This window comes from Lithobates pipiens, unplaced genomic scaffold (genome assembly GCF_037356315.1).
Source record: "Lithobates pipiens isolate NorthernLeopardFrog02 unplaced genomic scaffold, aLitPip1_a1.2 Scaffold_23, whole genome shotgun sequence".
In the NCBI taxonomy this organism is placed as follows: Eukaryota; Metazoa; Chordata; class Amphibia; order Anura; family Ranidae; genus Lithobates; species Lithobates pipiens.
Window position 1 is genome coordinate 71,183,088 of NW_027507785.1, and position 24,201 is coordinate 71,207,288.

Here is a 24,201-nt window from a genome sequence, read left to right on the forward strand (position 1 = left end):
GATTAGCACCTTGGACCGGGTGTGTCCACTTTTTTCCTGAAGTGGCGGTGTGTGCGCCCTTGTTCTGTTTCTTGATGTCTCAAGTATGTCCACCTCTTTGTGTATTTGCAGCTGTGGAAGGGTGAATGCCCTGGCTGCAGTTGACAGCTACAGAAGTTCGGACCAAACCCGTGCTTTTCCTTGGTAGCAGTGCTGGATTCAACTCTGTGGAGGCCCCTGGGCAATCAAAACTCTGGGGGTTTGCCGGTTCCTGGAGGTTTCTCGTTCATGTGCTCTAGTGGGATAAGATTGAACTAAGTAGTGTGCACGTTGGTCGCCAAATGGAGATGACCATCACTACTGTACATTACAAATACTTAGGTTGCGTCAACATTTTATACAAACTGACAACTGAAAGAAGATGGGCTTTTAGGAGACAAATTGTAATGTTAACCTGATGTCTATGGTTTATGTACTTTAACCACTTGCCTACTGGGCACTTAAACCCCCTTCCTGCCCAGACCAATTTACATCTTTTAGTGCTGTCACTTTTTGAATGACAATTGCACCGTCATTCTACAGTTTACCCAAATTACATTACTATCATTTTTTTCAAACAGGTAGAGCTTCCTTTTAGTGGTATTTGATTGCTGCTGAGTTTTTTTATTTTTTGCTAAATAGAACAAAAAGGGACCGAAATAAAAAAAACAAAAAAAAACCTGTTTCATAGTTTTATAAAACATTTTGAAAACGGGTACTTTTTCTCCTTCACTGATGAGGCTGCACTGATGGGCACTGATAGGCTGCGCTGATGGGCACTGATAGACGGCACTGATGGGCACTGATAGGTACAGATACGGCAGCACTAATGGGCACTTATAGGTGGCACTAATAAGCACTGATGGGTGGCACTGATGGTTGGCACTGGGTGGCATGGAAGTGCACTGAAGGGCACTGATAGGTGGCACTGATAGGTGGAACTGATGGGCACTGATGATCACTGATGGGTGGCACTGATGGGCACTGGTAGGTTATACTGATAAGCAGCACTGATCTGTAGCACTAATTATTAGACACTGATGGGCATTGATTGGCAGCACTAGTGGGCCTTAATGAGTGGCACTGTGGGCACTGGTAGGTGGCACTGGTGGGTACTGATAGGTGGCACTGGTAGGTGGCACAGTGGGCACTGGTAGGTGACACAGCTGCAGCTTTCTGAGTGAGGGACCGATGTCCCTCTGACAGAAGCCGGTGATCGGCTTTTTCTCCCCCTCGCACTGACAGCGCGAGGAAAAAAATTCAGATTACCGAGCTTCTGTTTACATCACGTGATCAGCTGTCATTGGCTGACAGCTGATCACGTGGTAAGGGGCTGGGCTCGACCCCTTACTCGGATCTGTGATCAGCCGAGTCTCATAGACAAAAATGACAACGCTTGCGTCCTCCCGGCAATTAAGGACCACGCTGCAGCTATAGCTTGGGGGGCAAGTAATTAAGTTGTTATTAGGTACATTACATTAGTACAGCCTTTTCTATGTAGAGTCTTTACTGTCGGTCCACACTGAGGCAGCGCGACTGCCTATGGCGACCTGCATCCGACTTCAGCGGCAGCTTACAAATTGACTTCTGTATAACAGTCAATGCAAGTCGCCTGAAGTCACCCCAAAAGTAGTACAGGAACCTTTGTCCGGGAACTTGTGTCTCTCCTATTAGAATAGCAAGTTGCCTGGCAAGTTGTCCCAGTGTGAACCGAGTCTTAATGTAAAGTTTTAATTTCTTTCAGTCGATACATTTTTTTCTATCTTTAGTAAAAAATTTAAGAACGCTTATTGTTATTTTCTTTCAAGATAAAATCAGTATTATTTTCATTGTCATGGGTCCCTTAAATGGTGTGGGGCCCATAGGGCAGTGCCTAATCTGCCTAGTTGGTAATCCAGCACTGCTTAGTAGTCATCAGTTGCTCATTTCGCAATTGTGTGTTTTTAACCACTATTATGTTTTTTTTTTTATCTAAGACAATAGGTGGCCCTTTGTTTCAATGCTTACAGATAATTTGCTACTCCTAGCAATGATTTACTAGCAATATAAGTGTCATTACTTAGCTGTTACAAAATACACATATAGCCCTACCTTTGATAGAAAGTAGATAAAAGTTTTAATTAGCTAGTTTTTGTCATTTCAATGGTTACTGATACTAAAACAGTATCAGACATTTTAATTAAGCTGGAGTGCTACCTTCTTTTTTTTTAACATACTCCTAGCCCACACAGACCCCTCCACCCCAGGCTGAGGATTTGTCCTGCTTCAGTGATGAAGTCCTTAGTTTTATGTGTGTGAAATGACTGCGGTACAGGCCCTGGCTCATCTGCCTGTACAATATCGGATGACTTTTGCAGCGCTAATGTCCTGCACAGTCCACTAGGACCTAGCCAAGATTAGCGGAGTCATTTGGTAAAATGCCTTCAAATGGACTCTGGGTAACATCCCAATAAATAATAATAGGCCATTTCTGCACAACTTTATAGCTGCTGTTGGTGGCGGCAGTCATCTTGAAAGAGAGTCCAGCGATGCTGATGAAATATATTCATTGAGCTCGGGTAAGAGAATAGAGGAAACCAAAGTGAAAAACTTTGTTTAATGAAGATTTCTAACTCTGACTCTCGTTACATATATATAAATATTATACATTGTAATGTTCTTGAATGGTCACCTCTAATCCGTCTTTACTATAATTCCTTCTTGTGCACCTGCAAACATTAAAACCAAAAAAAACCTGTATGTTTATCCAAAGATAATGTTATGGAGAACCTTTTCATGCAGCTTTTGCCCTCTCAGATCTGCTCTGTAGTCCTTCTACTTCTTGAAGGTCAGGCCTGGACATGTTGGAGAAGTGGGTGTGCCTACACTTATGCATAAAGCAACTTTACATTTATTGTAAAGTGAATTTTTTAAAAATTAAAATAGATGTCATACTTACCTGCTCTGTACAATGGTATTGCACGGGGGTCTCTTACCTTCTCTTCTTGCTGTCCTCTGCTCCTTTCATGTGGATGCCCCCTCAACAAGTTGTGTACTAAGGGGGCACTCATGCGGGTGTGCTCCTTAGCTGCCCTGTGTGTGTCACAGCGCCACCCATTCCCTCCTCAACTGCCCCCTATGGCTCCTGCAACTGCATTTGTCTCCTATGAGACTAGGAAGAGGGGAGAGCAGGGCTGAGCCTGGACAGCACTGGATCGTGAGAGGAGGCAGATAAGTGTTTAGGAATTGGGGGGGCATCATGTTTTATTTAAACGTGCTGGCAAATTTGCTTAAGCATTTTGTGCTGGTCTGTTGTTGTGACTTAGATAAGGATAAGTTTACATTAGTTATACATTTTATACAAATTACTGCAGAAAACCCGTTAATTTTAAGGGGTTTACATGTTTATTGTATATTGCAGCTTACTAGGCCTGTGTTGCATTATTTCTATTATTTGCCAATAACGCACTCCCGTTCCAAAGGGTGACCGCGCTCACTCACCATACTATATGAATCGAGCAGCAGCCTTGTCAGCCTAGGACAGGGCGACAGCTTGCCCTCCCCTCTTCTCCATAGCATGGGGTGTTCTGTAGTCCACAGAGAGAACGTTGCAGTTTGTAAGTGGTTTATCACTTACTAAAGATATCAGACGTACCACCGGTATTTTTTTTTTCCAGCTAGTGGCTGGCTTTCTCATGAAAGCGTTCCAAGCAGCTTATGAGCTGCTGGAATGCTTTCAGAAGCACTCACCGTTGTTTCTTGAGCCTACCGTTTTCACCGGCGCTCCAGAGAAACTAGATTGTCTTTGATCGCCCCTATGACCTTGGAGGACCGGAGCGACATCATGATGTCACTTCCAGTCCAGGCTGGAAGTACACAATTGTCCTTTTTATTTATTTTTACATTTTTTTTTTAGAAAGCGTCACCCATGGAGATTTTAAGTATTGTAGTTTGTCGCCATTCTACAAGCGTGCACGATTTTAAAGTGTGACATGTTAGGTATCTATTTACTCGGTGTAACATTATCTTTCATATTTTAACCATAAAATTGGGGTATATGTTGATTTTTTTTGTTTTTTTTGTTTTTTTATTCATTAAAGTGAATTTTTTCCCCAAAAAAATTGTGTTTGAAAAATTACTGTGTAAATACATTGTGGCATAAAAAATTGTAATGATCTCTGTTTTATTCCCTAGGGTCTCTGCGCTATATATATATATATATATATATATATATATATATATATATATATAAAATGTTTGGGCGTTATAAGTAATTTTCTAGCAAAAACTTCTTCAAGTGGTTAAACTGACATGTTTGTGTTGTCTTTTTTCTTCCCAACTTCAGGCTTTTCAAGTTGCACGGCAGCTATTAATACACCAGCAGCAAGTCAGTGGAGTAAAGACCCACAAGAGGAATGACAAGCAACTACCCCTACAGGTAGGAAAGCACTTGGCTTTGATGCTGATTTGGAAAATGAAAGATGTTCAGATGTGTGCAAGTGCAGCCGGTGACAAGACAAGCTGCTGGTCACTGTTATGTCCATCAGAAATGAGAGCGTAAGCTTTGTTCACACTGATCTTCATGAATTGGCTAAATGTAAAGTCTTTTACCTGCCTTATAAAAAAATTAGCTTGACTGATGCTATGTACTAGCTGTCGGGTAATTGTGCATAAGCTCTTACAACAAGCTTTTATAGTATTCACTGCTTGCTGCTTCAGTGCACATAGAATAGCTTGGACATTCAACACCACAGTACTTTAAACAAAACTACTGGTAAACAGCTGAATACATAGATGGAATATATATAAGGAGGCGGGTTTACCTGTCTATGTAGTTTTGAAATATAGCCAGCTCTGCCACACAGCGCAGCCCTATCTGACAGGGCAGGAGACCCAATTTTCTGCTGCTGCAGTCCAGTTATACTTCTCCCCCAGCCCGTGACTGAACACTGAAAGGAGCTCATCTCTCTATCATCCCGCTCTCTGCTTCTGTCAGCATGCTCCTTGCACTGCAGCACAACTGTATGGATCCTTGTGCTGCTTCTCCCTCCCCCAGTCCGAGCTGTGCTGTACAGAGACTGCATTAAACTGATAACAGGTTAAATTCAGATATTTACACTGCATGGATTAAACATACATTTAGGGTATATTGCTGAATAAAGAGCAGCATTTGTTTATGTATTTTATCTCTGCCTGGAGTTCATCTGGTATAGTAAGCTGTATAATGCAAGCATGAGGACTTTGCTGCACAGATATTTTATGAATGTTAACTCAATTTGTTTTGTTGTAAAATCTCCCAAAATGCATCCGCTCACTGGCTCTGACTTTGGGTAGTAGACTGGTGAGCCTATTCAATAATACTCTTTAAGCAGGAACCGCAACTGAAGGCCAGTGGTCCAAACCAATGTGCTGCTCATCCTGTAGTATATGAATAAAGGGGCCACTCCCATGAAGTTAGGCAACATGATCTTGTATATTGTTATGATTATGGGGAGGGTGGGTAGAGTTCACAAATCTTTTGACTTAGCGGTAAATAATGGAGTCATCTGTCTGGTATGGAGGTTTCATCAGCCCAAGGATGACCTCTGTTTGTACCATGCAGAAGAAACAAAATTTGTGTATACGTGGGGGCAGATGTGTAATTAATCTTATGGTGTGGAAGGTGGTGTTGTCTACAGGTCATAGCAGCTGGCTATCTTTATGGGGCAAAAGATGCTCGTCATAGGGGAGCAGTGGGGATTACGAGTCTGGAGGAGTGATGTACTCAAGTTCTTACTGAAACCACAGAGTGGTAGGACTATTTAATCCATGGATGGGGTGTAAGTGTTATCACTGCATGAGATGACCATGTGTGCCATCATTGTGTGTGTGGTGTGGGTTGTCCTGCCCAAATCCCTCTTCCAAAGCAAGTCCTAAAGATATGTAGCAAGGCAACCCTCTCACTTACTATTCCTGAGCTATCAGTAGTAAAAGAAATCTGCTACCTGGCGTGTGTTGGGAGATGAACAAGAGCCAGCTACACTGTATTCAAGATCCATGCCAGAATTATGTCCCCTAGTACAGCCCCTAGACGAGGCTAGGATGCTGGTGTCACTGAGCAACTTGAAGTACATGCCATTTAAGTCATGGTAAAGCAGTGTATGGGTTGAGATTGGGTGCTGTGTGGGGCTCTAGGCTCAACCATGCCCTGTATATGACTGTGAAGGGTATATGAAGAGATAATATGGTGGGCATGAGTGATGTGGAGTTGCTAGTGTGACTAGTCCTAGTGGTGGTAGGGGGATGCCGATTGTAAAAGGAGGCAGAGGGTGTTTCGAAGTGGCCTCACCAAAGATTAAGGTTTTTGCTACATATTTATGAAATATACAATGTTAACGGTAGATGCTGCACACATTAGTTGAACTCCGCTGGGTGCATTATAGTAAAAATTGCAGTAGATAAGCCTGGCTAGTTCAAAGCATTCACAGGACTTGCAGAAGGAGAATAGAAGTAAAGAACAGACATTTAAGGTGTCCAATGTTTCATTGGGGCTCAGCCCATCTTTATCAAGGCCTTGGTAAAGATGGAGCAAACTGTGGAAACGGTGGGCATTATTTACTTCTATTTTCCTGATTAAAGTCCTGTGGTTGCCGTGACCTACTCAGGCTTATTTATGATAGATAGAAAGATAGATAGATTCAAAATAATGTGTTGGGCTTCTTTCAGTGTCTCTGGTGCTGCCACCTCTTTAACCCAGAATAAACAGCAAATGTTTTAAGATCCGTAACAATCTGCTGCCCCAAACTGATAAATGAAATAGCTGACCTGTCTGTTGTAAGAGGAGTTTATTTGCAGAAGAAACAATTTATCACACAGAGAAGGAAGCCACGAGTGTTTGGAGACAGATTACATATACATCAAATCCCGCTGGCTCAGCCGGAGCCGAGTGCTGCCAAATACACTCTGCGTCTACCAGATAAACCCATTCGGCGTCACCTACACACAGCCCAATGTTGTGCAGGAGGAACGAGCGACCCTTTATAGTTTAGAAAGCGAAAGATGGATGTATCGTCAGGTCTGACATTTGACTACACATTGGTGTGCTTGTCCAGATCCCAGGCCCGTGGCCAAAGATGTCTAAAGGAAATCAGTTACAGAATAGTTTGCTGCTATCATAATTCCTGCAATATATTTTTCACTCCCTGGATTAAAGAACTATAGCTAACTATAAAGCTGAATATTGTTTTAAAAGGGGAACTATTGAAATCACTAAATTTGTTGGTACGTAAGACTCTCTCAAACTAGGTTTGTTTGTCCACCCTCGTCAATCATCACATGGGAGCAGAACAAGCAAAGCCACTGCTGAATCTTGGGAGACATTTTTTTCATGATTCAACTATGACATACTGAGGAAGACACACCGAGGAAGACAAATTCAAGTTTTGATGTTAGAGATAATTTAAAGGCATGGGTACGCCATAGCCAGTATTTTTAATTTCACAGAGAACATTATGATGTTTTAAAATCATAACATGAGTAAGTTATTACAGAAGTACCACGGAGTGAAGTTTCCAAATGTGAATATAACTCTCTTCTGTGTTTATATACTGTTACTGTGCAGCATTTGGAATATGTACAGAGGCAGGGGAAAGGAACCGGTGACTTGATCCAATAAGGCTGAATTGATACCTATGCATTGAATATGCATTTTGGAGAAACATTCCATTCTTTGACTCTTCAGTGCACCACAATACATAGATATATTGGCACTAACCAGAAGTGAATCAAGTAAGTTTATATTCTGTTAGGAGCCCACAGGAAATGAATAGGCAGAGACGGGTTAAAACTTTAGGTGTGAATGGCCTCGATGGTACCCTCCAATCAAAACTGAAAATTAATCCTTGAGATGCATAAAAGGAGCCAACCTTGTTGGAGCTTTCATTTTCATCTAAGCTCTGCTGTAATGCACCACTCCACCCCACTCCTGTATTTCTGTAAACTGATTAATCTTGGAGCACAACTGAACACTTGCTGAAGTGCAGACATCTTCCTGCCTCTGAGATACAGTAAAAAGGTACATACAGTCAATCCAGATTCAAGCCGGCCTTGGATTGGTGAAGAAGGAAACATATAGACAGGAAGGTACACAGCACAGGCTTAAGTCATTCTAATCCTTCTACTCCTCCTGCTGAGTCTTTTAGATGATCTGTGAAATTGGTCTGCTGTGGATGACCGAGAATTTGTTAAGTTGGGTAAAGCTTCTAAATGTAGCACAGCTTCATTGTTTACTGGATGGCACTAGTATGCGACTTATTACTTTCACCTGCTACCTTTGAACTTTTCTACTGTGGTATGCATATCAGTGGCTGGCTGTTATTTCCCCAGCCACCATCCACATGTTAACCCAGCCTTTTTCAACCAGAGTCCCCATGCACCTTGGGCTGCCTTGAGGTTTTTTCAGGGGTGCCTTGACAAAATGTCTAAAAATTGCCCAAAAATGTATTCATGCCAGTAGGTGGATCCAGCCTGCATTTTAGTTACACAAAGCCACAGGTTTTATTGTGCACCATTTCAGCCACTGGCGTCCTGATGTCATCAGTGTTGATAAGTAGGGTGTTTATTGCCTGCCCCTCTCCATCACTGGGGTCACATTAGCTGAGTAAGAGATAGGGAGAGGAGAAACATTGGAACACTAGTCAGTACTAGTGTGCAAAAGTGTATTTGCTTTGAAAGAATAAATCACCTCTACCATGGTGTCCTACGTGTGTTGATGCTGCCACATTAGGTAAAACTATTAGCATCGTTTTTTTGTATTTTACAATGGGGTGCCTTGAGACTGTCCATAATTTTAAAGGGTGTCTTGACTGAAAAAAGCTTGAGAAGCACTGCATTAACCTCTACACCTCTTCCTCCCTCTGTGTATGACCTGTACATTTCATTCATCTAGTGCACCATTACTAAACGTAATATTTTAATCTCCTTGTATACCAGCATTTTCTTTATGTGCAGCAGTTTGTGGGGAAAAAAATAGATTACCTTGGGGTTTCTACTTTCCATATCGGGGTCATTTGGGAAGTGAGGTTTTATAACCAAATATAAAGGGAAGCAGTTTTTGTTTTTTTCAAAATGTTTGGACGTTTTTATTTTTTATAGTAAAAAAAAAAAAGGAAGTGATCATGAAAAACACCAAAAAAAGTTTGTCTCCAAAAAATATTATATACTGTACAAATTATTTGGGTACAGTGTTGCATGACCAAGTAATTGTCAGTCAAGCTATTACATCACAAAAAAATTAAAAATTACATGGTAATAAAGTGGTATTACAGGCTAGTATTCAAGTGGTTGAAGTGAAGTGGTTGAAATATCTACATATCCTGAACAAGCAGTAAAAGCTCTTTAAAACAATCCTTTATTCACCCCTCTATCCATAGGCCTTATGGAGAAATTCATTTTTAAAGTTAATCACAAGCATTGAAATCTAAGCTCCTATCTATGAAAGCAGAAACTTGGTATTCTGCTATATACGCAGCAGGTGATTCCAGGCCTCCATTCACACTGAGTAGCACATAGTGTGTATAGATGTTGCTGTGCTCCACGCATAGGGTAGGTTATTTATGTCAATGGGCTTCCCTATACATGGCAAGTGCGGCAAAGAAGCTTGAGTATCTTTTTGAGCTTTGAACTTTATGCATTTTTAGCCATGCATGTTGTCATTGGTCTTAGATGCTGCGTTTGGGTTGCTTTTAACAATGAATGGCACCACAAGCGCAACAGGTCGGTGTACGCATTTTGTCAATGCGCACATAGTCACATGTTTTTACACACATTCTTACACTACTGCAGTGTGAATGCAGCTTTGCTGTTAGAAACTGACTGATATCAACTTCAGAGTCTTTAAGAGTCTACGAGGATCTTTGAGAAGGAATCACTTTGCAGTATATGCAGCTAAAAAGGTGAGTGTTGGCTTATTTTAAAGATCTTTTACTGCTCGTTCATAGCTTGGCCACTTTAACCTTTACTTGGTTTAACTATTTTAACTACATCTATAAATAAATCATTAACTTCCCTTTCTCAACTTGTTCAAATTAATTGGCTGTATGTGATTACATGGATACCTCATGGCTCTGCCCACTAAGCTATGAACAGATGAAGGGATCTCTGCGGTAACCAGTCAGAGAGACCCTTGCAATGTGTTATTGCTGTTAGATGTACAATCAGAAAAGTAGCTTGTTGATGTACATGCGATTGTAGCATATATGGCAAGCTTAAAGTATAATTAAAGGCATTTTTGGGGGGATTTAGATAGAATGAAGAAGGATTAGAACACCTCTCAGGTTTTAATTTCTGTCTGTGTACCTATTAGCCCTTGCACACACAGTCGGACATTCCGACAACAAAATCCATCAGATTTTGTCCGAAACTGGTGTTGCATACACACGGTCGGACAAAGTTGTCGGAAAATCCGATCGTTCGTGATGACGTTATTTAGTTACGACAAGACTACGTTCAGGCTAGTAACCAATAGCTTTGATCTTTGTCCGATCGGAATTCTCTACAAACGATCGGACAAAGAAAATTGTTATATCCAGCTCTCAAACTTTGTTGGTCGGACATTCCGACAGAAAAAGTCCGATGAAGCCCACACACGGTCGGATTATCCGACAACATGGTCCGATCGGACATTTTCCGTTGGAATGTCCGACCGTGTGTACAAGGGCTAAGGGAGATTCACTCCCTCTAATTGTCCTGGTGACTATTATAACCAAAAGTAGAACTGAAAAGAAAATCTAAAACATTGAGTTTTCACCAGATCAAGAAAAGAGGGGAAATCTTCTAGTGGGGATGCTAGTTTTGGTGACAACCAGGGATTTCCTTATTTTGCAGGGATTTTCTATCTCATCCTATCTCATCCCATTTGGCTATGTGACAGAAGGGGAAGGGGAATCTCCCCAATGGGACACAGATGTCAACTGACAGGGGCTGTAACCCTCCCTTAGGACGGCCATACACGGTTCGAATTTCAGCCAGTTCATCAGGTTGATTGATCGATCAACTTGGGTACACACAGACTGACTAATTCTCTTGTGATTATTGCTAGCAGCTGCTATAGCCACCAGCGATAATCTCCATTTTCTCCCAGTGGGAATGGCTCCCCACCGTCGGTAGAAGACAACTGCTGATTCCCCTGAAAAAGTTTTGCCTTTAGTTCTACTTTAAGTATTGCATTAAAATAAATGGGATCTAGCTAGGAATAAATAAGCTAAGACGGAAATAGACATACAGTACACCTGTCAGGAGAAAGTAAGCTGTCATTTGTGACGCTCTTCTGGTGTTTCTATTTGCCTGGCTGTTATACTTATTATTTTGCTACTGTACGCTTTAAATCACTGACCCAAAATCACTGACCCAAAAAAAAAAAAAGTAGAGATTCAGTTTTTCTTTTTTAGAATTTTCATTTTTACATGCTTGTTCTGAATCATTGACTCAGAAGTATTGAACCAGATGCTGCTGGGAACTAGCATTTTCAGAAATAGACCAGCAGTAGCAGCCTTCATTTTACTCCTATGACAGGTGTACTTGTGAAACAGTTAATGAACATACACTATATAGCCAAATGTTTGTGAAAACTTGATCGTCAACCTGCATGGCCTTGTATTATATATCATATCATATCATATCATATTCCAAACCACTGGCTGTTAATATAGCGCTTGCTCCTCCTTTGTGGCTATAATGGCCTTCACGCTTCTGGGAAAACTTTCCATAAGATTTTGGAAGTTGTCTGTGGAATTTGTGCCTTTTCAGACATAAGAGCATTGGTATGGTCAGGTTCTAATGTTGGACGAGAAGACTTGGCTTGCTATTCTTTCCAATTCACTTCAGCAGTGTTCAGTAGCGCTGAGGTCAGGGTTCTGTGCAGGACACTCAAATTCCTCCAACTAATTAATTAAACTATGACTTTATGGAGTTGGTTTTGTTCTGGAACAGAAAAGGGCCTTCTCCAAACTGTTACCACATAGTTGGAGGTGCATAATTAGAAACACGTGAACTCAATAATTTGGAGGGTTGTCCACATGCCTTTGGTCATATAGGTTGGTGTGACGGTCAAGTATTCACAGACATTTGGCTATATAGTTTACATAGTAATATTAACTGCTTCTGTATATCAGCAGCTTGTGCATAAGGTTTAGTGGCCTTTTAAATGACCAGAAACCTGCTCAATCTGTGTCTCTCTCTTTCTCTCTCTCTCTCTCTCGCTCTCTCTCTCTATCTATCTCTCTATCTCTTTTATTTGTGCAGGATACCACTGCCAATAGAGAGGGGCTGGCTACAGAGGAGAGAGATGAGACAGATAAAAAGGTAATTATCAAACTAATGTACCTGTTTGTGTTGCCTGTTCAAGAATAGGAGACATATAATGGGCTAGGCTTGTGAAAATATGGCTTTGAAGTAAACCTGTGCTTTACCCCTACAGTTTAATGTCAGCCCTTTCTGCTGCTTATTCGTGCATACCATTTGCTCCCTGGCCACTCTGCAGAAGTTATTAGAAGAATCCCTGTATGCACTCTAGATCCCCGGTGTCCAACCTGTGGTCCAAGGGCCACGTGCGGTCCTTTTCATGCTGTGCTGTCCTTTGTGGACTCCAGCATTGATTTGGAAAGAGGATGTAATGACAGTGATCTCTAATAATCTCACATAATGTCACCAGTGTTTGAAAGTCTTCTGCAGCACATTTACAGTCTACAGCACAAATCAATCAATTTGACCAGGAACTTATGGAAAGCTATGTTTGCCCCCCCCCCCTCCCCTTCCTCCACAATATAAAGCTTGGGCCTGGCAAATGCTTGCTCAGGTGTTCAGTGCTGAATTATAGCGAGAGAGAGAGAGAGAGAGAGAGAGAGAGAGAGAGAATTATAGAAAGGGAGTCATATTATCCCTCTTATCTGGATGTTGGGGCAATTTCTCTTCACTTCTGGCATGCAAAGAAAGCAGTGGGGAGTGGAGAAGAGAAGGTGGGTACCTGAAAACTGGGAGGGGGGGGGTGGCCCAAGAATGCAAGCAAGTATTTAATTGAACCGGTTTCCTTACTACAACAAGTGTTAGTCTTGTACAGCCTCCTAAAAGTCTTCTTATGCCGCATACACACGACCGGACTTTTCAAGGGACTAGGTCCGACGGTCTTTCCAACGGACTTTTGGCGGAGTTCCGACTGACTTTCCGAATGAACGGACTTGGCCACACACAATCACACCAAAGACTGACGGATTCGAACATGATGACGTACGACCAGACTAGAATAAGGAAGTTCATAGCCAGTAGCCAATAGCTGCCCTAGCGTCCGTTTTTGTCCGTCGGACTAGCATACAGACGAACGGATTTCTCGGTCCGGCGGAGTTCCGGTGCTAAAATTTAAAACATGTTCTATTTCTAAAGTCTAAATTTTTGGCAAGCAAAGGTCCGATGGAGCCCACACATGATCGAATTGTCTGACGGACTTGTTCCGTCTGACCTTTGCTGTCAAAAAGTCCGGTCGTGTGTACGTGACATTAGATTGCAGCATGAGGACCTTCCTATGAAATCCATTCAATGTATAGCCAATCAGGTAGACCATAATATTTAATAGGTGTTGGTAAACCTCAAGTAAATTAGATGATCGGATTGTAACTTGTGTGGCAATGTTAACAGGTTAAAGAATACAGATAAATATTGGGACATTTAAAAATGGGCTTTAAAAGCTGTCTTTAACCTACTCATCAAAGTATTGCTTTATGGCAATAATTAACTGTGGTGATAATGTCAACAGCATTGGTTCCAGTCACTCCTTGATGTTTAGTGATAGGGAATTATAATCCATGAGGACTATTGTTTTACAAGAGGAGATGAACAAGGTCTCTAGAAAGAGTTATTGAGGAGGCCTAAAGATAAGAGAGATTTGACTGCAGGCAGCAATATGTGGAAAAGAAAAACATTCCAATGAATACCTGTTTTTTTTATTGTGGATGTATTTAATGGATGAGACAAGGTCATATCGAGGCACAAAGTTATTGGATACTTTTCTGTAGGCTTCTATTGCTGACTTCCTTAAAATGTTATCTGTCTGGCTCTCTCTTGTTTGATGGGCTTGTAACAAACATGCAGCTAGTGAAGTCAGAATACCTGATCCATATACATGTTGCAAATCACTGATTCAGAAAGTGTGAAAGGCACTGGATCAGCATGACAGCTGGGCAGTACGTATTTTCCAGGGGATCAGCAATATTTGTGTCAGTACAGGTTTCCTTTAATTGATGAAAAAAAGATCTAACATTATTATAATACAGATTTATGTATTGATAAAAATGTTTGTGCCGCGCTTTACAACATGGGGGAAGACAATAAAGTTACACTACGATTCCATACAAGAGGAATCAGAAGACCCTGCTTGTTAGAGTTTATTAACCAATAGGGAGATGCAAGTAATACAAGAGGTAAAAGTAAAACAAGAGGTCATAACTGCTGGGTTTGAGCTGATGAAGAAAGTAAAAGTGTTAAGTTTATTAGTAGAAGGCAGGATAGGACTCTCTGAAGAGATGGGTTTTCAATGATGTTTCAGCGGATGGAAGAGGCTGTGCAGAAGTCCTGGAGGAGAACATAAGAAGATGCAACAAGGGAGCTAGAGAACAGTAGGTCTTGGGAAGAGCAGGTTTGATTGATATTTTGAGATAAGGTTGGTGATGTAGCTCGGAGAAAAGTTGTGTATGGCTTTGTAGGTTGTTGTTCATATTTGGAATTGTATGTATTAAGTGAGTGGAAGGTCAATGAGTCTAGCAGCAGCATTCATGATGGATTGAAGGGGGATAGTCTATGTAAAGGAAGGCCTATGAAGATGATAAAACATACCCACTTTAAAAATGATTACATTATCAAATCTTTTTTTTTTTTTTTTTTTATATTTATCAGAAAATGGCCCTGATTCATAAAGGTGTCTTATGACTTAAGGAGCAATAAATGAGCATTCTAACATGATCTACCATAATAAAAGTAATGCCTCTTTAATATGGCTCATGCTGCGTACACACGACCGTACTTTTCGACGGACTTGGTCGGTGTACTTTATTATGGCTTAAAGTAACTCTCACTTTCTTAAATTTATAGAATCAAAGTCCAAAGGAATAGGTTACGACTTATTCCGCATCACTGTTCTTCATTACTGTCACATTCAACATTCAGTTTAAACACCTTTAGTAGCACCCAGCACTCTTCTGAGTGTGTTGGATACTTGGTCCACCACCAAGGGATAGAGGAAGGAACCACAGTGAGCTGAGGGGGACTAGGCATCCAAACACTGAAAAAGTTGTAGTCACGTTGCCACAGAAACAGTGGATATGAGCAACAGAAAGGGTAAGCATTAACATGCTATTGCTTATTTTACCTGGGTCAATGAAGGTTGGCCCGTGTCTTTTATTTTACCCAATAGGATGATGCTTTAATCCCAAGTGAACGTTCATTCTTACAGAATGGTCAAGGTTGGCAGTTGATACGCTTTTGAACTCTCTATATTCCTTTTTGTTTCTTAGTAAACAGCCTCCTCAGTCTGGCGTTGAGCAGGAAACTGTAATTACAATAAATTTCTGTTTTTTTTAAATATTTTATTTAAAAATCCTTGCATATAAACATTTTTTTAAATTAAATAACCTCCAGGGGACATTTGCAACGAGCAAATTGTTTGAGCCAAGTCTAAAGTTAGGTAGTGAATCAGGTCTGCTTTGTTGTGCAGATGTCTCAGGAATAACTGTGGAGGATGAAATATGGCTAGCATGACCTTTCAGCTGCAAGCTTATTTGTCAGGCCTCAAATAAGTTGAAAGGATCAAACTAAACGGTTTCCGTTGTCAGACTGGGAATTGTGTTGCCTGGGTCAGCGGAGGAGGGCCACATTGCAGATTCCATAACATCGCCAATTGTTGGTACATATTAGGCTGCCGGAGCATCTCCTGCAGTCAAAGACACAATTAAAATTCTAATTTATTAATGTATACAGGGAGCTAGCCCAGTCTGTCACTCACTGATTCAAATAACTGCCCATTCTTTTTTCTTTCTTCACTCACGGAGTCTTTGCAGCATACAAGACGACGAAGGCAAAGAGCGAAAAAAAAAAAAAAAGCAGTCTTTTTGGAAATGGCTTTTTTGAGCTCCTGGGTAAAATGACAATGTTCTATTCAGGAAAAGGTAGTAGTGCATTAGCTGGAGAATGTAAAACCCAATGTATGATCAAATTGTGAACATACCGAGTGTCATTCATACCAGACGCTTTGTAATATTGCTTTCTCTGATCTCTAGATTGTCATTTTAAATCATTATTTGTCCCCTTTAAACATATGCACCTTTTCCCTTACATGTAATTGATTTTAGCAATGAATCAAGTACTTCAGAAAGGGAGTTAAAAAAAAGGTGAATGAAACGTCATTGCATCTCATGAAAAGAGACTCATTTTTGCTTCTTTTTAAAAAAAAAAAAATTCCCTTCAACCCTTTCCTTTTTTAATTTTAATCTTTGCCGATTGTCTGTTTGTATTAAACGGAAAATTGATTCAGGATTGACCTGCGGATGTTCCTATTTTTTTTTTTTTTCAAAAATTTGAGCTTCCCTAGATAAAAAATACAAGCTTTGGATATCTGCGGATGACAATAATCAATGATACACACAAGGGTGTACTTAAAGGGCAGCTGCACGCTAATGTACTGAGCTGAGATTAGGTACTTTGAAGTGCCAGATCTGAGGGTGAGGAACAAGAAGATTTTGGTAGTTTGTATTGATGCCAATCTCTTCTTTGGAGTTGCTTTTTAATTTGAACCTAAACACAGAAAAATAACTTAGCCATTTACAATTCTTACCTGTGTCCTATACAAAACACTGGTAAAGAGAAGAATCTCTGTGAAAGCCTAAGCAGCCAATCCGTACCTCTGCCTATACATAGATCTTCCCCCAACAGATCTTTCCTGGAAATAGGGAGAGAGCTTGAACTGTCTAAGCCCCTGTACACACGGTCGGACATTCCGACGGAAAATGTCTGATCAGACCATGTTGTCGGATAATCTGACCGTGTGTGGGCTCCATCAGATTTTTTCCATCGGAATGTCCGACCAACAAAGTTTGAAAGCTGGATATAAAAATTTTCTGACAACATGATCCAATCGGACTTTGTCCGATTGTTTGTAGAGAATTCCGATCAGACGAAGTGCCACGCATACTCAGATCAAATTACCAAAGAACAAAACTATTGGCTACTAGCCGCAGTGTAGTCCTGTCGTAACGAGGGAACGTCATCACGTTCTGAACGATCGGATTTTCTGACAACTTTGTCCGACCGTGTGTATGCAACACCAGTTTCGGACAAAATCCATCAGAAAAAAATCAGACGGATTTTTTTGTCGGAATGTCCGACCGTGTGTACAGGGGCTAAGAGCCCTTTCACCAGGTCTGTATCTGGCCCAATTGGGGGATCCATGAATAGATCTCCTGCAGATGGTAACAGATGGTAGATGACCTTTTTTGTGACTTCTGCTGCATGTAATTACTGGAGCTTTCTGGACCCATATTGGATCTATGGGCATTTCCTGGTGTTATTATTTTCTTGCACCTTGGTCCTGTTGGGAAAAAATAATTTTATTACTCCTTTAGACATCATCACCAGGCTTAAAATCTTGCAGAGGCAAGCTGCTGAGAGCTCATTTTCTATTGACATGGGCATGCCCCCAGAACTACATCTCTGAGGAAACATTGCCCTAGACACAATGTGTGGGCAGGCTCTCGGGAGTGGAGGCAGCAGCTGTGATTTGCTAGGAAAGAGTTTAATGTCTGCATATGGAGACGTACAGACCAGAATGGGGACAGGTGGAGTTGCATAGTCCACAAGGCAGGGCTGACAACGCCAGTTGGAATTTCAGATCGGCAATGGCACCGTGTTGCCAGCCCAAACAGAAAGTTAGGAGCAAAATGGAGTTCTGACAGATCAATGAGTAATTTTCCATACTACCATTTATAAAGGTATAAAACATGGGATAATTGTGCATGTATTAGAAATATGCTGAATTTCTTTTTTTTTTTTATTATTATTTTACCTAGATATACACTTTCAATCATACAACAATTTGAAACTCTGCTCAGACATCAACATATCTCACTCTTTGTAAAGTTTGTGTAGAAAATTAATTAAAACAAAATATATATTTTTTAATAGTTTAAAGTTTTAGGCAGGTGTGAGAAAATGCTGTACACGGAAGTGTTAATAGCTCATTCGTATTAATTAATAAAATGGAAAGTAAATGAACAAACCAGAAGTCTACATCAAATAAATATTTGGTGTGATCACTCTTTGCCTTCAAAACCACATTAATTCTTCAATTCTAGGTACACTTGCACACAGTTTTTAAAGGAAGTCAGCAGGTAGCTTGTTCCAAACACCTTAGAGAACTAAGCACAGATCTGCACATGTAGGCTGCCTCAAATCCTTCTGTTTCTTCATGCAATCCCAGACAGACTCCATGGTGTTGAGATCAGGGCTCTGTGGGGCCAAAACCTTCTTAATGTACCCTAATTAAGAACTGTTTTTAGCAAAAAGCAAAACAAGTGATGGTTTGGCCCCCACAGAGCCCCGATCTCAACATCATGAAGGCTGTCTGGGATTACATGAAGAGACAGAAGGATTTGAGGCAGCCTACATCCACAGAAGATCTATGCTTAGTTCTCCAAGATGTTTGGAACAGCCTACTTATCGAGTGTCTTTAAAAATTGTGTGCAAGTGTACTTAGAAGAATTGATGCGCTTTTGAGTGCAAAGGGCGGTCACACCAAATATTGATTTGATTTGGATTTTTTTTTTCGTTTATTTTGTTTCCTTTTTGTTAATTGATAAATATCAAAACTATTAAAACTTAAATTTCTGAAAGCATTCTTCATTTACAGCATTTTTATTTTACTCCTGCCTAAAACGTTTGCATAGTATATATAGATCAAATAAAAGAAAGAAGCTTTAAAACATTAAAAACGTTTTGCAAAATAAAAACAAAGCATGTCTCTCTATCACTAACTCAGGTACGTAAATCAAATTTAAAAAGACACTGTAAAAACAATTTATAGGGGGTCTTGATTTTTTTTTTTTTCTAACTACAAATTTTTTGTGCAGGTCTGTTCCTGCTCTGACCCTTCAATGAACTGGTCATGACCCATAAACTGAGATTCATTGTTCAGTCCTGGGGAGGCTGATGCGGTGAAACATCTTTTAAACAAAAAAATTAGAAAATGAGGAATTTTGTTTCTCCCCTTCGGCTTGTTTACACTATAACTCCCCCAGGGGCGAAATAGACAAAAAGCTCTGTAGAATGTTAAGAACGGCTTGTCATTTTTGGAAAGACAGACTGCAGTTTAAGAGTCAAGGTACAAGTATCTTCAACCCCCAAAAAATCTCAAGTTAAAAAATGTACAATGACTTCCTAACTTGTAAATAGCTTCCTCAGGAATATCCCACACTTCTCACTGTCACTTTGGGAATGGGCAATAGCTCTTGGGGGTCTCAGAGCTCAATTCTGTTTATTGACAAAGTTAGATCATGTGGTAGATTTAAAACTTCTGTCTGAATATTTCGAATTATCCTCAATTTTGTCTTGTGTTACATGCACAGCTGCATTAAGTGTAGCTAGTTCCTAATATATTGATGGAGTGATCCTTAAAATGCATAAATCAGCTTATGACATATCTTAAAGGTGTATGTATATATATATATATATATATATATATATATATATATATATATATATATATATATATATATAATGTACTTTTTTTTTTGTTTTTTAAACGTGTGTCAATCAAATTAAAAGTTTAAAGCTAACTTCCAGAATTGGCAGACCCCCTGTGTCCCCCAACCCTGAAGCACTTCTTATGTTTTTGTACAATGTACATACTTGTCCGGTTGCATGACGCCAAGATTCTCTTCATTTTCCTCTGGGCTTGATCCTCAAAATGAATAAATCAACTTATAATATATTTTTTTTAAAGGGAATATATATACAGTATCTCACAAGTGATATATTTTTGTAAATATTTTATTATATCTTTTCATGTGACAACACTGAAGATATGACACGTTGAGTCGAGTAGTGAGTGTACAGCTTGTATAACAGTGTAAATTTGCTATTCCTTCAAATTTACTCAACACCCAGCCATTAATGTGTAAATCACTGACAATAAAAGTACACCCCTAAGTGAAAATGTCCAAATTGGGCCCAAAGTGTCAATATTTTATGTGGCCACCATTATTTTCCAGCACTGTCTTAACCCTCTTGGGCATGGAGTTCACCAGAGCTTCACAGATTGCCATTGAATCCTCTTCTACTCCTCCATGATGACATCACGGAGCTGGTGGATGTTAGAGATCTTGTGCTCCCCCACTTCTGTTTGAGGATGCCCCACAGATGCTCAAAAGGGTTTAGGTCTGGAGACATGCTTGTCCAGTCCATCACCTTTACAATCAGCTTCTTTAGCAAGGCAGTGGTCATCTTGGAGGTGTGTTTGGGGTCGTTATGTTGGAATACTGCCCTGTGGCCCAGTCTCCAAAGGGAGGGGATCATGCTCTATTTCAGTATGTCACAGTACATGTTGGCATTCATGGTTCCATCAATGAACTGTAGCTCCCCAGTGCCAGAAGCACTCCTGAAGCCCCAGACCATGACACTCCCACCACTATACTTGACTGTAGGCAAGACACACTTGTCTTTGTACTCCTCACCTGGTTTCCGCCACACATGCTTGACACCATCTGAACCAAATAAGTTTATCTTGGTCTCATCAGACCACAGGACATGGTTCCAGTAATGCATGTCCTTAGTCTGCTTCTCTTCAGCAAACTGTTTGCGGGCTTTCTTGTGCATCATCTTTAGAAGATGCTTCCTTCTGGGACAAAAGCCATGCAGACCAATTTGATGCAGTGTGTGGCGTATGGTGTGAGCACTGAGAGGCTGACCCCCATCCCTGCAGCAATACTGGCAGCACTTATACTCACAAACAACAACCTCTAGATATGACACTGAGCACGTTCACTCAACTTCTTTGGTCGACCATGGTGAGGCCTGTTCTGAGTGGAACCTGTCCTGTTAAACCACTGTATGGTCTTGGCCATCATACTGCAGCTCAGTTTCAGGGTCTTGGCAATCTTCTTATAGCCTAGGCCATCTTTATGTAGAGCAACATTTTCAGATCCTCAGAGAATTCTTTGCCATGAGGTGCCATGTTGAACTTCCAGTGACCAGTATGAGAGAGTGAGAGCAGTAACACCAAATTGAACACACCTGCTCCCCATAGACACCTGAGACCTTGTAACACTAACGGGTCACATGATACCGGGGAGGGAAAATGGTTAATTGGGCCCAATTTGGACATTTTCACTTAAGGGGGTACTCACTTTTGTTGCCAGTGGTTTAGACATTAATGGCTGTGTGTTGAGTTATTTTGAGGGGACAGCAAATTTACACTGTTATACAAGCTGTACACTCACTACTTTACATTGTAGCAAAGTGTCATTTCTTCAGTGTTGTCACATGAAAATATATAATAAAACATTTACAAAAATGTGAGGGGTGTACTCACTTTTGTGAGATACTCTGTGTGTGTGTGTGTGTGTGTGTTTATATATATATATATATATATATATATATATATATATATATATATATATATATATATATATATATATATATATATATATATAATTTTTTTTTATTTTGTAATGTTTCTCAATTAGATTATGAAAATAAATTTGAACATCAGAATGGGCAGATCCCATGTATCTCCAAACCTAAAGCACTTTTTTGTTTTGCATTTATGACATACTTTTTTGCTCTGCTTGTTTTTTAACGTTGTTTATAGTGGTGTGTGTCCCTTTAAGTGCACAGAAAATTGGTGTCCTGAGGAAATACTTTATGATGTGAAGATTAGCAATGAAAAAATAAATATGTAAACGACCTTTAGTAAATGTGATATTGATTCCTTATATATAAATCATAAAACACTGAAATCATTAAACTAGCCCTTGATGATGTAGAGGTGACAAAACGCGTAGGGAAAGCTTCCAGCATCACTTCCAGTTTTGGTACGTGAAACGCATCAGCGTCCTGGAATTTCTGATTTTAAATGCCGTGCCTTTTCACACACGATGTAAGTAAATTTCTATATATTACAATAAACTTTTTTTACGGAATTACACTATGGGGCTCGTTTGCGGCTGTTGTTGACTCCCAGATGTGTGGAGTCTGGAGGGACAGGAACCCATAGGAGGGGTGGAGAAATTCCTGTATCTGGATATTATGTACAGCCACAACTTTAACAACTTTTGTTGCAGATTCCTACCTTTTCTTATTCAGAAGTAATCCTTGTATGTTCCTCTGTGCCTTAGTGATGAATGGGTCTAATGGGAGTGGTTTCATAATTATCTATCAGGTGTGCACCTGCAGGAATCTGATGAGGAAATCTGCTGGGCCTGCATCCCTTTCGAAGTGTTCCTACAGGAAGCGTCTCATCAAAAATGAAATTTTTGTTGCAGGGGATGCCTGAAATCTGACTTGTATTTTAGGCAGACTTCTGGGAAAATTGGTGAGCCAATCACAAAAGCAGGAAATTATGTTTATGGGGAGTGTTTAGTACACACTCTGTGTACAGAACAACTCCAGGTATCCATATTGCAATGCATTCTCAGAAAATTACAGTGGCTGCAGATTGAAAAGGAAAACTCATTTTTAATAACATGCAATTGCAATATTTTTTCTTTATTTGCTTTTTTTCTTTTCTCCCCATGAAAGTGAAGTTGTTCTTTAATGATTTCAGTGTTTTATGATTTATATATAAGGAATCAATAAAGGTTGTTTACATATGTATTTTTCCATTGCTAATTTGCACATCATAACGTTTTTTTTTCTCAGCACACCAATTTTAGGTGCACTTAAAGGGACACACATCACTAAAAACAAAGTTAAAAAATAAGCAGCGCCGTACTCATTTCTTTCATACTATTCATCGTTGACTCCACCACGGTGGTATATTCAGTGGGGGGCAGCAGCTTAACACCATCCTATCATGTTGTGCATAGTGCGGAATAATTTTATTTTTTGTTTGATACTTTTTTGCCTGGTCACATGATGCCTAGCTTCTCCATTTTCTTCCTGCCGCTGCAGTCTGCAGCTCCTCTGTGATTCAGAGAACAGTAGGTGGAGCTGTTCTCTGCCAGTCCAGGGTGGTTTCATGATACACGTTTAGGACAGCATCTGGAACACGGGGACTGTGTCCTAGATGCTCTGGGCTCACAGGAAGTGAATTGAAGGATGCTAAACATCATTCATCCTGTAGTGTAGGAGGACTGACAGCTGGGGCAGGAGAAAGATAAGGAGTGCTGAAGCACAGGAAGGATGAGTACTGCTATGTGATGTTTTATTTAAGGTTTAATATATTTTTATTGTTTTCCAACAGGTAGTAACAAAAGCTATCGTTTGAGTAAAACAATAATATACAAAATGTTTAAGACATTTTATTTAAAAGAGGGTGGAGGGATTCAGTTTTTTTCATTTTGTGCTAATGTACACCCCACTAGCTTTTGTTGGTAATTGGTGATCTGTGAACCCTGTTGGTGATGCAAGAGAGAAATTCCAAAACACACCAACCGTAGGTTCCCTACTTCCTCTGACAAGCAAAGAGCCAGATGTATAAAAATGTCAGTATTGAGTTCCTTACATCCACCAGTCAGATTCAAACTTGCCTTGGAAATTTGATTGGGATTTCTGATACTGGAAACACAGGAAGAGGACATTAGGAAGCAGAGACTTATGGGAATTAAAACTGTCAGAGACTGCAGTCATACTAGAGGAGATGATAAGGGACTGCAGACATGCTACTAGAGTGGCTAGAGTCTGGGGACATTCCACCGGAGACAGCCAGGGGCAAGAGATTAATGGCCCTTTACAAATTTACTGGTGCCACGTTTCATATTTCTCTTACCAATATCCAAAAATAAAAATATATATAAGAAAAGGAAAGGTGATGGACAGAAAATAAAAAGTTAGGTGGTAGGAAATAAGGCAAACAATGTAACTAACATAAGCTAATGTAATTAATCTTTGTCTTTTGCTGGCCCTAAATTGAGTACTGTCTGTGATACTTTTTTTATTTGCACTAACATAAATAAAAAAAGTATCACAGACAGT

The 24,201-nt window shown here is 40.2% G+C and overlaps 1 protein-coding gene across 16 annotated transcripts in view; it reads left to right on the forward strand.

Moving 5' to 3' along the window:
- FOXP1 (forkhead box P1) overlaps positions 1-24,201 on the forward strand; it is a 1,079,246-nt gene that overhangs the window by 814,064 nt on the left and 240,981 nt on the right. For 13 of the 16 annotated variants that reach the window (XM_077451838.1, XM_077451836.1, XM_077451844.1 and 10 more), the window contains 2 exons: positions 4,343-4,435; positions 12,277-12,336. In XM_077451838.1, coding sequence (XP_077307964.1) covers positions 4,343-4,435; positions 12,277-12,336 — 153 coding nt within the window. The remainder of the gene's footprint in view (positions 1-4,342; positions 4,436-12,276; positions 12,337-24,201) is intronic. The other 3 variants (XM_077451846.1, XM_077451851.1, XM_077451852.1) reach the window with 1 other exon arrangement.